At 48.2% G+C, this 13,609-nt stretch overlaps 1 protein-coding gene across 1 annotated transcript; it reads left to right on the forward strand.

The window, feature by feature from the left end:
• The first annotated feature begins 292 nt into the window (after positions 1–292).
• Positions 293–2,412, forward strand: Twist1 (twist family bHLH transcription factor 1). The gene is made up of 2 exons (XM_028878407.2): positions 293–1,276; positions 1,754–2,412. Exon 1 carries the CDS (start codon positions 621–623, stop codon positions 1,233–1,235), a length of 615 nt encoding a protein of 204 aa, XP_028734240.1. The 5' UTR covers positions 293–620; the 3' UTR covers positions 1,236–1,276; positions 1,754–2,412.
• Positions 2,413–13,609: the final 11,197 nt, after the last annotated feature.

The raw sequence follows: 13,609 nt of genomic DNA on the forward strand, positions 1-13,609 counted from the left end.
TGGGGGCGCTGGGCGCGCTCTCGGACGCGGAAGGAAATCGCCCCGCATCGCCTCCAGCGGAGGGGGAGAGCTTGCGGGGCGGGGGAGGCGGGCACAGGGGCCGGCCGCCCGGGCCAGGTCGGTTTTGAATGGTTCGGAGGACGAATTGTTAGACCCCGAGGAAGGGGGGCCGGGCCGGGGGAGGGGGCTGGAAAGCGGAAACTTTCCTATAAAACTTCGAAAAGTCCCTCCTCCCCACGTCAGGCCAATGACACCGCTGCCCCCAAACTTTCCGCCCGCACGGAGGTATAAGAGCCGCCAAGCCCGCAGCCCGCGCCCAACTCCCAGACACCTCGCGGGCTCGCCAGCACCGGCACCGGCTGCGCCAGGCCGAGCAGGGCGCGCGTGCGGCCGTCGGGCGCCTTCTTTTTGGACCTCGGGGCCCTCCACACCGTCCCCTCCCCCGCCCGCCTCCCTCCCCGCCTCCTCCCCGCGGAGGTTCCCCCCATCCCTCCTCCCTGCGTCCTCCGGGCGGCCCGGGCCGGCGCCGAGCGCGGGGAAGCTGGCGGGCTAAGGCGCCCCGCTCCTCTGCTCTTCCCCCTCCTCCCGGCTCCGCGAGGCCGCACGTCGCCGCCCGCGAGATGATGCAGGACGTGTCCAGCTCGCCCGTCTCGCCGGCCGACGACAGCCTGAGCAACAGCGAGGAGGAGCCGGACCGGCAGCAGCCGGCGAGCGGCAAGCGCGGGGCTCGCAAGCGGCGCAGCAGTCGGCGCAGCGCGGGCGGCAGCGCGGGGCCCGGCGGGGCCGCGGGCGGGGGCGTCGGAGGCGGCGACGAGCCGGGCAGCCCGGCCCAGGGCAAGCGCGGCAAGAAATCTGCGGGCGGCGGCGGCGGCGGCGGCGGCGGCGCGGGCGGCGGCGGCGGCAGCAGCAGCGGGGGCGGGAGCCCGCAGTCGTACGAGGAGCTGCAGACGCAGCGGGTCATGGCCAACGTGCGGGAGCGCCAGCGCACGCAGTCGCTGAACGAGGCGTTCGCAGCGCTGCGCAAGATCATCCCCACGCTGCCCTCGGACAAGCTGAGCAAGATTCAGACCCTCAAACTGGCGGCCAGGTACATCGACTTCCTGTACCAGGTCCTGCAGAGCGACGAGCTGGACTCCAAGATGGCAAGCTGCAGCTATGTAGCCCACGAGCGGCTCAGCTACGCCTTCTCGGTCTGGAGGATGGAGGGGGCCTGGTCCATGTCTGCATCCCACTAGCAGGCGGAGCTCTCCACCCCCTCGGCAGGCCGGAGACCTAGGTAAGGACCCCCTCGGGGTCGCTCGGGCCAGGCCTGGGCTCCCTGGCCACCGCGCCGCCGCGCTGGGTGACCCTACTCTCCTCGCTGCCCTCCACCTAGCCAGGCACCGCCACCCCATCCCACCCGTGTCCCTGGCAGGTAGTTCAGTCCCCACTGGGGAAACAGGTCCGGGTCGGGGAGGGGTGAGCGTGTGCGGGAGTGTGCGTGACAGAAGACTGAGAAGCTGAGGGGGCCTTGTGCCCAGAGCTAGCCCTCCCCCTTTCTTTCGTCTTTAAAATTCCCTTCTTCTTAAAACAAATGTTTCCAAATTCCACCCCCTCCTTTCCGCCCACCCACTTCCTCTTGCCCTTGGGCTGAAATCCTTCCAGGTTGTTCAGCGAAAATTCTCGCTGGTAGTGATAACAAGGCTCAGTGGTCTTAGAGAACAGCCGCAGAGACATACACAATAACCAACTTTCCCCTTCTGGGTTTTTGCAGATGTCATTGTTTCCAGAGAAGGAGAAAATGGACAGTCTAGAGAACTCTGGAGCTGGATAACTAAAAATAAATCTATATGACAGAGATTTTCTTGGAAATTAGAAGAGCAGAGCCCAGATTCAAAAGAATCAGGGCGTGGGGCACACTTTTAAAAGAGAAAGCCAGACAGGCCGGTGGACCGAGATTCCCAGAGGCAGCGGCACCAGCCTCACACCTCTGCATTCTGATAGAAGTCTGAACCGTTGTTGTTTGTGCCCCCCACCTTTTGACGAAGAATGTTTTATTTTTTTTCATGCATGCATTCTCAAGAGGTCGTGCCAGTCAGCCACTGAGAGGAAAGGCATCATTGTGGACTTTCTCCATTTTAAAATGGTAACAATCAGAGGAATTTTAACAACACCGTTAGAAATAAAAACGCTGGGATCAAACTGGCCTACAAAACCACAGTCAGTGAATTCCTTAAAAAAATTACTTCCTCTGAGGGAAAAGAAAAACATAAAATACAAAAGACAACATTCTATTTATTTATTGATGACCCATGGTAAAATGCAAATAGATCCGGTGTCTAAATGCATTCATATTTTTATGACTGTTTTGTAAAATATCTTTTGTATATTATTTTTCTGCAATAAATAAATATGATTGAAAAATTTTAAGAACTTTAAAGTTTGGTCTATATTTTTAAAACTTAAAATTAAGTTGGTGGTAAACACTTGTTTGTTTAACTCCAGGGATATCCAGGAGGGAGTGGGGGCGCTAATATAAACAAAGGAGTGAAAACCTCAAATAGACCAGCTACTGACAGAGACAGCCATGCTATTTAAAGGACAGCTCTATTATTATTACAGCTTGGCCTTCAGCGGGGTTCACTGCCTCTCCACCTCTTAGGTTGAACTGAACAGATTTGCTATCAGGTACCTCTTGCTTACAGTCTGAACTAAAGCATTCAGATAAGCAATGTGAAAGCAGTATTATTTTCTTGTTACTATGCATTTTTGTCCTTCCCTTTATTTCCGTGAAGATTCCTAAAAAGGCTTATTTCCGTGAAAGGCCAGTGTGTTAATGAAAACAATACATACATTTTATATATTATATTTCAAATGTGTAGAAAATTTTAATTCAGAGGGAGATCATTGCGTGATTTATTTACTTCTTGAGTGAATGAATGATTCCCAGTGCTATGTTGATTAAAAAAGAAGAGGGTTTGCTGTATTAATGTTATCCCCCTGGGAAACATGCTCCTGATATGTGCGTAAAGAAAATGCAACCGAGCAGTAAAAATAAATACTCAAATCTGGGGTATCCTTGGTAATCACTGGAACAATTATAATTGTTAAATGCTACAACTCTTCAGTCAGTACCATGTCCACACACACACACACACACACACACACACACACCCCTGAAGCTCTGTAAAATGAGGACAAATGGCGCTGGATTTTTATTTCATTCAGGATTTTCTGGGACAAAAACTCAGGTTTTTTTTTAAACAACTAAAATGGTGATTTTTAAGAGTTGCCTTTAAATTTTCATCAGCTTAACAAGTCACATGTAAGTAGGGGTGTTTTCAAGCTGGGAATTATTGGTGCCTAATTCACAAACTAATTCAAATAAGCTAATGTCTCCAAATAGGTTGCATTTACTTAGCTCAGGTAGAGATTGTTTTATTGCCTGGAGGTTTTTCTTTCCCTCTTCACACAGCATTCCCAAATGCTAACACAACAGCATTATAAATGAATTATTATGAATATTTTAGAAACATAATAAGGAACCTGTAGCATTGAGTTATATTAAAATATTAGTAAAAGCATAGAGAGCTACTGGTTTTTACTTTTCTATTCTGTTTTTAAATTTTTGGTTATCATTTACCTTATAGTGAAAAGAAAAGACGATTTTGTGTGGTATATCTGTGGGGTGTCTGTGGATTGTATGTGTTTAAGCTAAAGTATCCTAAAAGGATGGGGGAGAAGACCAAGATGGCAAATCCCTCTTGCATGAGTCATCCCATCATGTCCATTTTCCAGATGCTTTTGAGGGAACTTCCATGTTCACTAGCCTGGTCTGACTATTGATGTTTCTTGAAGGACACCAGGATGGAAGTCACGTCATGACTGAGAAGGTAAATGCTATCCTAACTCTGGGTATATAAGCTAGATACTTCAGAAAAGAGTGTTTTACATTCTCTTCTGCATCTCCACTTCTTTTTCATAGAAAGAAACTGGGAAAGGCAGTCATCATATTGACACTCAGTAATAGAAAAATGAAGATAATATTTTCTCCTGGATTTTCATAAAATAGACAAGCTTTTTAAAAAGCTCATAAGTAACTTTATTTAAGTGAGGCAACTTGGTGGTGGAAATTGTTACCTGGAATGTAATTTCTAGCTTGCAAGGTTATGTCTATAAACTCACCTCCACTGATGGGACATAAAATGCCCCACTCTTCATAGTGGAAATGACTTACTTGTTCCCTCCCCGTTAGTCTCATTTTATTCCAGTGCTTTATTTTAGTTACCTTTGTTTAAAGTACATGCTGGATAGATTACCCGTTTCATGGTTTCATCACGGAGACGCTAAATCTTATCATGCAATGTCCCTGGACTCCTGTCTTTGTCCCCAACCACAATGCTTTGGCTAGGAGGAAGAACTGGGTTAAATGGTCTTCCTTCTGAAGAACTGAGTTTGTTTTTACCGTGAAGATAGTTGTTTTGTCTTGTGTTTAACTTCCTCTAATTGATAAGCCTTTGATAACAGCAGCAAGTGTGCTCATGCACACGTTTCTGGGTCCCGTGCGTGTGTGTACCATTAAGCAATGCACAGATAATCCAGGCACCAGGCACCGTTGCAGATCCCTACCCAGAGTGCAACACATTAATAAAATATCCTCAAATAGAAACGCACACAACCTGTGTCCTTTCTTCCTACATTCAAGATTGGCACACGCTTCCTGCCCCTGGGGTCTTTGGGCTCATACTCATAAGGGAGCTTTTTAAGGGACATTTGGCCTCTTACAAAAAAGTCGAGCATTTTGCACATTCCACGGTTTGGCAAAGTCAGAACTAGTTATTTTCTCTAGACCAGTATCAAGTTCTTCTCAGGCATATGATTTCACTTGAAGTCCTGCCCAGGAATCCTTCAAAGTGAGCATTTGTCCCGCTCTCATGATGTCAGGCGGTTTTCCCTGCATCTGTAATTTGAAGAAAAACAAACAAACCCGCGGGGGGACAAACGCCACGGAAACCCAAACAGAGCTCCGTGGGGAAGGAGGGTCTCACCTGCGCGGGGTGCACCCGAGGGGCAGCGACGAGGCTCCCCGGCCTGGGTGGCAGTCCGTGCTGTGGAGAGTGTCAATGTCGCTGCTCTGGGATGGCAGGGACCCACGCTCGGGGCCTCTCCCTGGCCGCTGCCAGGGGCTGCCCCCGCCAAGTGTCAGCGGTAGCACGGCTAAGCGGCTATAGACACAGGCAAAGGCCCAACCTCAAATTCCCAAAGACAGGCCCGCATTAGTGACAAACTGGGGGTCGGGAAGGGAATCCCCAGGGGCCACTTTTCCAGAAATTTCTGTTAATGTGTCATAAGGAGTGCCCCACCCCCAGCTCCAGCGAAAGTGGAAGGAAAGAGCTTCCGACAATGGAAGAAGTCGGCTTTTTCCTGATTCTTAATAGCGACAACTGCACTATTTCTCAGACCATCTTTGGAAAGTGAGCATCGGAAATACAAACAGAAGGATTAATTTTCTGTGTTGAGAGAGCAGCAAAAAGCAGACCTAGTAAACTGGGTACTGTGTGCGTTTTTTACATTCTCTTTTGTTTCGAGGCCTAAGACGCAACCCTACTTAATGTTCATAGCAATCAAAGCACGCTTCCTTTGAAGAAGGTGTGTAATTGGAGTTTGAGGCATGTATGGAATTCCCAGATGTCTATAAAGTAAGAAGGAGCCTGTGGCAGGTCGCTGGAAGGTGGGACGAGTTACAATCACTGGGACACGAGGGGGAACTGCTTTATTTTCTGTCCCTCGATAAAGGCCGGAGAGGGAAGGGTCGGGATGTGAGCCTCGTATATACTACGCATCTTCTTGTATAAAGTCATAGCAACACGGCAAAAAGCACATGGTCAGAAAACCTCAAGGAAAACACTCAATTACAGTGGGGATTTCGTGGGCGCCCTGCAAAGAGTCATTTGGGGTTTGCTGCAGCGAGGGCCTTCGGTGGCTTCTTTATTGTTTACGTGGACTATTTTCTTTCCTTCTTTTCCCTCTTACCCAAACTGTCGTTTTGCTACATGTGATTTAGGCTGAAGCCAGAGGATCAAAACTTCAGACTAGAAAAGGCAACAGCAGTACTAAAAGCATTCCTTCGAGAAGGCTGCCTTCCTGGGGGAGGAGAGCTTGGGAGCGAAACGAGAAATAACGTTTCTGTAAACCGTGCGGCCTAAAGGTCTACCGGATAGAGGGAACGCAGAAAAGACACCGGCATGCGTTACCCTTTTTTTCTGGTCCTGTGGAGGAATGTGAAGAGGAGTGAGATCGGGCTGACGAGGCTGAATGCGAGTGTGAATGTTGCTTACAAGGCAGGTTTTGTTTTGTTGTTTTGTTTTGGGTCTGTTGCCGGAATCGAAATAAAACTTTTCTCCCTGGGTTCAAGGAGTTCCCTCATCAACCTGCAGGGTGGAGCCCCAGGCGGGGGACCTTTGGGCGCGCTGAAGAAGCGGGCTTTGGCAGAGCCTGGCACCCAGAGGGGGCATTTGGCATTTTGACGGGGCTGGAGCAGGGGAGCAGCTAGAACAAAGGAGAGCTAAGAAAGGGTTCTTCTAAGGCACAGGGGAAGGGACTCGCTGGGGAAGCCAGGGTGACAAGTGGAGAGCTGAGCAGGTACCTGAGGAAGTTTATCTTGCCCAGATGTTAAGGCTTTTATGAAATGTCACGTGAAGAGAACAGATGTGCAAGTTGCAAGTGGAGCCACGCCCTTAAACACAAGGAAGGCTTGCAAGGGAATCCAGGCATAAATCCACAACCTCCTTTTTCTCTCTTAAATACTCACAGAAATCGAAGGCTCATCCTAACAGCATCTCCCTGAAGTCACGTCTCTTCCCTGCCCAGCAAGGCCTTTGTTTCTCTCAGCAGTCCTGTGTCCCTCCCGCACATCCCCACCTCCCGTGTTTCTCTCCCTGCTTCTCTGCATTTGATCCTGAGGAGAGTATCGGGTCTCGGTTTGGAAAGCTGAAACTAATCAATTGCCTATTTGAAGGGGTAGAGAGCGATAAGAAGAGAGCAGGAATGCCAGATTTGACAGACCCCAAACCTCCAAGATGCTTGCGTGGGCTGAAAGATGAGCGGGTGATCCCTCCCTCCTGGGGCTGAGAACCACTGCTCTGGGGACCCCTGAGTCCATGGGGAAGGGCGTTTACCAAGATAACGGGCCGCTTTGATTGAAAAGGGACCCCCCCCCAAGACTTGTACGCATAAGACACTTTTCCCTATCTGAGAGGGTAGCTTGGCCTATAAACAAAATTAAAATGAAATAACAGTTACCCAGTTTGGGAAATGAGTATGATTCCCTTTTCTGTGTTTAAGAGGGATGTTCATGGAGGGCCTTGTTAATGCTAACGTGTGGGCAGGCAGGCCAGGATCGCCACACATAATAAGAGTTTAAATGTTTGCTGCCCATAGTAGAAGTGTTTAGTAAAGTAACTGCACTGTGGCTCTTCTTGTAAATGCAACACTGTCCCCAGATCTTTCTTACATCCATATTGCATCTATCTTACTCACTACACAGCCTTCCGCCGGCCTCTATGCTTTAAACTAAACTTAAGAAGTTAGAGTATTTTCATCTGTAATATTAAATCCAAGTTTACTGCCAGGGTTTATCTTATTCTTGGAGTTTCTTGAGAGAGAGAGAGAGAGAGAGAGAGAGAGAGAGAGAGAGAGAGAGAGAGAGAGAGAACATTCAAAGTGATGCCATTGACATTAAAGGGTAACCAAAATTCTGAATACCCAGAACCAGATAAACAGGCAGATCCTCTGTAGCATTTAGTCTTGATATACTTCAGCCTTATCTAAGCCTGATTTGTATCATAACATCTATCTACAGCCCCCAAACACCCTGGATGCTGACCCTGTAGCCAGATCCTGCCCCTTTGGATTTGCCTGGTCTTCCACGAATCATTAGATTGGACCCCTTTACCTCAAATGTAAAACTTTCTTTGGGGGGCTTCCAGGTTTCCATTTTCTAAAACGCATCACCATACACCACGGTCTACATTTCCTCTCTCTCTTTCCACTGCTTCCCTTCTTTCTCCTTCCTTCCTTCCTCCCTTCCATTTTTCCTCTTCAACTTAACACAAAATTCTGGGGCTACTGTTGAGAGCAGAGACCATTTCCCTACTGCAAATTTAGCAACAAGATGAGATCTTTAGAGTTCTGTGGGTGCACCCCCGAGGCAGCGTGGTGCCCCACTCCTGGGGGCAGTCCCGCCTTCCCTAACAGTACTCCTTTAAATGTTCTTGTAAATCCCATTTGTACTTTGAAGGAAATTTCTGTTAGCCTTCTTGCTTCATTCCACCCCTGACTTGTCCTGCCACTCTCCATCAGCACACACCTTTTAAAACTTCTGAGTTTTGTAGCACAGAAAAGAGACCCAGGATGGAGGAGAATCCTTCCTCTTCCTTCTTTCTCTGCAGACTGAGTGAAATTTAAAACACATCTCATAGATCAGTTTTCCTCCTCTGATGTTAGGCACAGTCCACGACCCGGATTTTCAAATAGCCAGGCAGGAGTCTGCAATATTTAATCCAGCCAGCTATTAAATGTCTTCAGGCTAAATCAGGAACACAAGAAAGAATCCTTACCGGGATAATGATACCAGGACCAGTTGGGGGGAGGGAGGGGGCGGGGCACGTAAGGGGCAGACAACCCCAGGGATATCTTTGACTTGAAAAAATCCTGTTTTTAGAACTCCTGTCAGAATAATAACAAATCTAAGAAACATGAAAGAAACCTCTTTGTTCCAGGATATGGTTTTAATGAACTACTACAACACACACACACACACACACACACACACACACACACACACACACACACACACTGCTTCAGAGACTCCGCTTTTCCTTTACCTATTAGGGACTAGGAGGGTCGGTAATGTGATCCGGTCCCTTTTCCTGCCGCCCCCTTCTTCCCCCAATTAAGCCAAAACGGTTGTTCTGAGGAGTCCTGGCCGGCGCACAGAGTTGCGTTCCACATCCCAGCTCCTGCCCCAGTGCTCACCGTCTCTGCGAAGCCAGGCCTAGTGAGACCGGGCCTCCAGGGTCTCTCCTTCTTACGAAGGCAGACCCCTTCACCTGGAAGCCGACTCTCCTGGTATCTATCAGGGGCATTTCTTAGAAATGCAACAAATGTACTACCAGGCAGATGGTGCTCCCCAACCCTCCTGCCACGGCTCCCCACTGACCTGGCCCAAGGGTTTGTGTTGATTTAAACCTTCGGGAGGAATTGCTGCTAAGACAGCAAACGGGTTGGGGGGAGGGGAGTAAAGCCAGGAGGCCTGGCTGGAGCTCACCAGAGAAAAATGCAACAACATTTGCGGCGGTGGGGGTGGGGTGGGGTGGGGAACCTTTTAGACGGCAAGGACTAAGCATTTTGGCAGCCGCATCTGTCATTTGTAGTAGTGGATAGATAAAACCATCCCTGATCAAAGAGGTCCGTTCATAAATCACCCGTAAGAAATGGATTGTGAGGAGCAAAAGACACGTGTCCAATAATCTCGACCCCGGAGTAAGCTCCCCGCCACGCGGTTCCCGCCGCCCCTTCCCTTGGTTTCCCCGTGCCTTGGCTCCCAGCTGGGAATGGGGGCGCTCTCCTTCCTGGCCCTCCCCGCCCCAACCCCGCCGCCCCCTAGCCTCCGCCTCACAAATTCTCCGGGACCAGCCAGGTTCGGGTTCGAGATTTCCATATGATCTTGACTCTGGACTGACCACGCAAACATCAGGGCAAAGCCGATGGAGTCTTTATTTAACTCTGAGGAGACGAGAGAGTTGGTCTCTCAAAATCGAAGATATTTCGCTTTCAGGTCCTGTCCTTCGATTCTTCTTTCAACCCTTTTTATGGTTGTTACCCCACCGCTACCCCAACCTCATTGATCTTTATTCCCAGAGAACGCAAATCTGCCAAGTGTTCTGGGCAAAGGATGCGCGGAGGGGAGAGTTCAGTGGGAGCTGAAAGGGGAATATTTGGGTTTGGAGGTTCAGTGTTTAGCTCGCAACTCAGCCGCCTCCCTGGCGCACTAGGAGTAATCTCTGTCTTCCACACTTTCCAAGGCCCGGACTGTCCGGCCAGCACCTGCTTCCTCTGGTTGACACAGAGCAGAGCAAGCAGGAAAAGGCGAAGGTCCAGTTCGTGCGCTGAGCACCCGGCTAGTTGTTGAAGGACTCGGGAACGCGTGAGGGGAGGGCTGAGTGGCTGCTGCTGCCTCGGTCCCCAAAACGGTTGGCCAAGCTAACGGACTTCGTGAATCTGTGCGCAGGGTTTACAGCAACAGATGCCCCTGGCTTTTCCCCTGGCTTCAGCGTCCTGTAGATAACCGAGATTTTGCATATAATAGGTGTTTATGGTTCTGGAAACTGCTCTTTGATCTAGGATTTGAGGGGTGGAGTGTCTGAAGGGTCTCTAGACGCTTGTCTGATTTGAATGCTTTTCAGGATGATTTATGGCAAAAGACTCATTTCTGACACTTCCAGATGCCAACACTCTTTCTGACTTGCCAGAAAGGGCTAGGAAACCTGCTGCCAATGGCCATTCTCAGAGGTACCTAGACCTAAGGCTCCTTCTTGCCTCTCATCCCAAACTTACAGTGTTCTCTGGTCACCTAAGGAGGCCGATTGCCTTCCCTGCCTTCTGGGAGTGGGGTGTGATCTGAGATAGCTAAACTATGGCCTGAAACCGAAGCACCCGCCTGTGAAGTTAGGCTTCCGCAGTAAGTCTATTTTGTGCAATTAGCCACTAGCTCCCCGCCCAGTTGGTGGTTTGGCGTTAATGCGATTTGACCCCCCCCCCCCATGTGAAGTAGGGCAAAAATAAACCCTCCACTGGGACCCCTGGCAGTTTCAGCCTCCTGCCTTGGTCTCAGGCTGGAGGCAGAGTGGTTCGAGGTCCTGGTTCCCGCGGGGCGGGGAACCGGCAGCGTTCAGAAGCTGCTCAGACTTGAGGTAGGGGGGAGGCGATGTCTTTCGGAAAGCTCCCTGCAGGCTCGGTACAGCGAAGTGAGGCCAGGAAAAATAACCCTAGCGACTCATTTACTGCAAACTGCACGGTGAGGTTGGAAAGCTGGAATGCGCACCGCGGCAGGGGGGCAGGTCAGACGTTGCGGACTGTTGCGCGATTTTAGGGGACCCCTAGGGCCAGCGGAGCTGAGTTCGTGCTGAAGGCATTTGTCAACTGGAAGCCAAAGGTGGGCCCGACCCTTAGTAGCCTCCAGTGGATGCCTTTCTCTGTGGAGATACATTTCCCACTAATTTATTCTGTGTAACAGACAGGGATGGTGAGGGGGTCTCACTCCTTTCCAGGGACAAAGAGGCAAAGTAGGAAGGAATGAACCTTGCAGGCTTGCCTGAGGCTCGAGAGCTGGTACTGCTGGTGGTGTCTGCTGATAGAGAAGTTTACCGGAGAGGTGCTGTGTGTCTTCCAAAACGGGAGTCTCCCCTCTGGGGGAATCTGTCCCATTGGGGACAGGGAAAGCTGCACCATTTGGGGAGAATCTCACTAGTGGGGCAAATGGTACTATTTGTGGGAATCCATACTATGTTAGGGAATCTGCACTACTTGGGGAACAATACCTATTCGGTCACCTTGGGTGTGGTCTTCAATCCTCCTTTCAATGTTAGTGATTTGAAGGTTTGTGGGTTGTAATCTTAAGTGGAAAAAAAAAGGGGTTCGTATCCTGGGTGACAGAGAATATATTAATTAATTCATCTGTCCTGATTGGAGAAACTCAATTATAGGCCAAAATTGCATGTTGACCAGTTCCTCCTATCCCTCCAAGGGCAACCAGAGAATTGTTCAAAAAATCATTGCTCAAAAAATCATTGCCTCTATTTTTAGAGTTTATTTAGTACATCAAAAGATCTAGCTCACATCTTGTCATATATACATATATATATATATGTATGTATATATATTCAAGAGCACGGACTCTTAAAAAAAACACTTTGCTGACTTCAAACCTATCAAATGTTTAACAGCTGAAGGATATTCATCTTTCGGAGGCTTGCCAAAATGTCAATAAAAATTTAATTATTTCTGAAACATATGGGAGTACTTACAAGACCCAAAAATGTGATACCAAGTATTGATATTAAGAGGAAACTGTATGATACACTTTCATATTTTCTGGTCAATACCTTATATCCCTGAAAGATTCTACAAGCCACAGACATATTTATTCTTCCTGACGAGGTCTCCAAAAACATCATGAAAGACAGGTTGGTGACTATCAGGGTCACCTGTGTTCTCTGTGAGAAGAAACCAGAGTGGCATTCTTATATATTTGCTGTTTGTTTTCTGTAGCAACCTCTGTACAAAGTCTATAACAGCAAAGACCATGTTGCTGTAGAAGAAGGGACGGTGTCCATGGCTGTAGTCATTGTGACCAGCTAACATGAATTGCCATCCAAAATGCTCTATCTAAATATTCTCCCTAATCTATAATTTTGTGTGGCTGCAAGATGAAAGGACATCAACAGGTGACCTTTAACTGGCTGTAATGAACAAGACTGATGTGTGACTTTGGATAAAGGCAAAACTTGAATAATTTTTTTTTTTTTGATAAACTACTTCCATTTAAAGGCTGCTGCTTTCCAGAAGACCCTTGAGATTCAAAGCAAAACTTAATAACAATACTTGGAGCTCTGGGACCATCCCTCTGAAGTCCTGAGAGTTGGTCTGACTTCCTTGTTGCTGTTTCCAGCTATCCCTGGAGTTCTCCAAAGTTGCTTGAGTATTGGTTATCTTCACCCAGAAAAGGCAGGTTCCAGAAGCAATACTGCTCTGGTGGTGCCGCTTTGCACACCTTCTTGGCAGATTTCAATAGGCACTCTACCATTGGAATAATGTTTCTGTTTCCCTCAGTTTTTAGATGCATTTAACTGAACCATTTAATCTACTGGAAGGACTCAAAACACAAGTGTTAGAGGCATTTCCCTAGAACGTTACCCTTTCCTCTACTCAGACATGCAGTTTTCAGATTTTAAGAGAGAGAGTAAGCTCCAGACATCACCTATACCAGAATAACCAGAGAAGCTATTCCCCAAGGCTCACACTTTCTCTTCTACTGTTAAGTTTTAGGTAAACAGAGCAGATAACAGGATCCTGACTGTCTTTTAATGAATGAAACTGGAAACTACTCCTCAAATCTACTCAACAACTGGAAAGTGGCAAACAAAATATGGAAATTCCGTCTTTTCATTCATACAGAATAAAACAAGTGTCTTTACTGAAGTTAAAATTTGTCTTGTAACATTTTGAATAGATGCAAGTTCCTGGGTACTCTATCTTTATTTTGACTTTTCACGATTTTTTGACACCCAAGCTTCACTTGTAGAAAGGTGCCCTGAGATCATTACTTTTGCATTAATAAGCATGGTTGCCACTAAAAATGCTCTTACGTATCAGGAGTAGTGGGAAAAGGATGACATCACCAACATGTGCAGAAAGTGCTGGGGAGACTACTGGGAGCTCAGTTTGCCCTGTGGAGTAATTAATGAACGGGGCAGAACCCAAGAAGTGTGATCTGAAGTGGATTTTCCTATCCCATGCAAAGGATCCAGAGACCTTTTCTGTCTGTGCCCTGAGTACAGTTCTTAAATTC

The sequence above is a fragment of the Peromyscus leucopus genome, chromosome 14, assembly GCF_004664715.2.
Source record: "Peromyscus leucopus breed LL Stock chromosome 14, UCI_PerLeu_2.1, whole genome shotgun sequence".
NCBI lineage: Eukaryota > Metazoa > Chordata > Mammalia > Rodentia > Cricetidae > Peromyscus > Peromyscus leucopus.

Bases quoted from the DNA above. Each gene is read 5' to 3' on its own strand.
- Twist1 (XM_028878407.2), top strand. From the start codon at position 621: ATGATGCAGGACGTGTCCAGCTCGCCCGTCTCGCCGGCCGACGACAGC.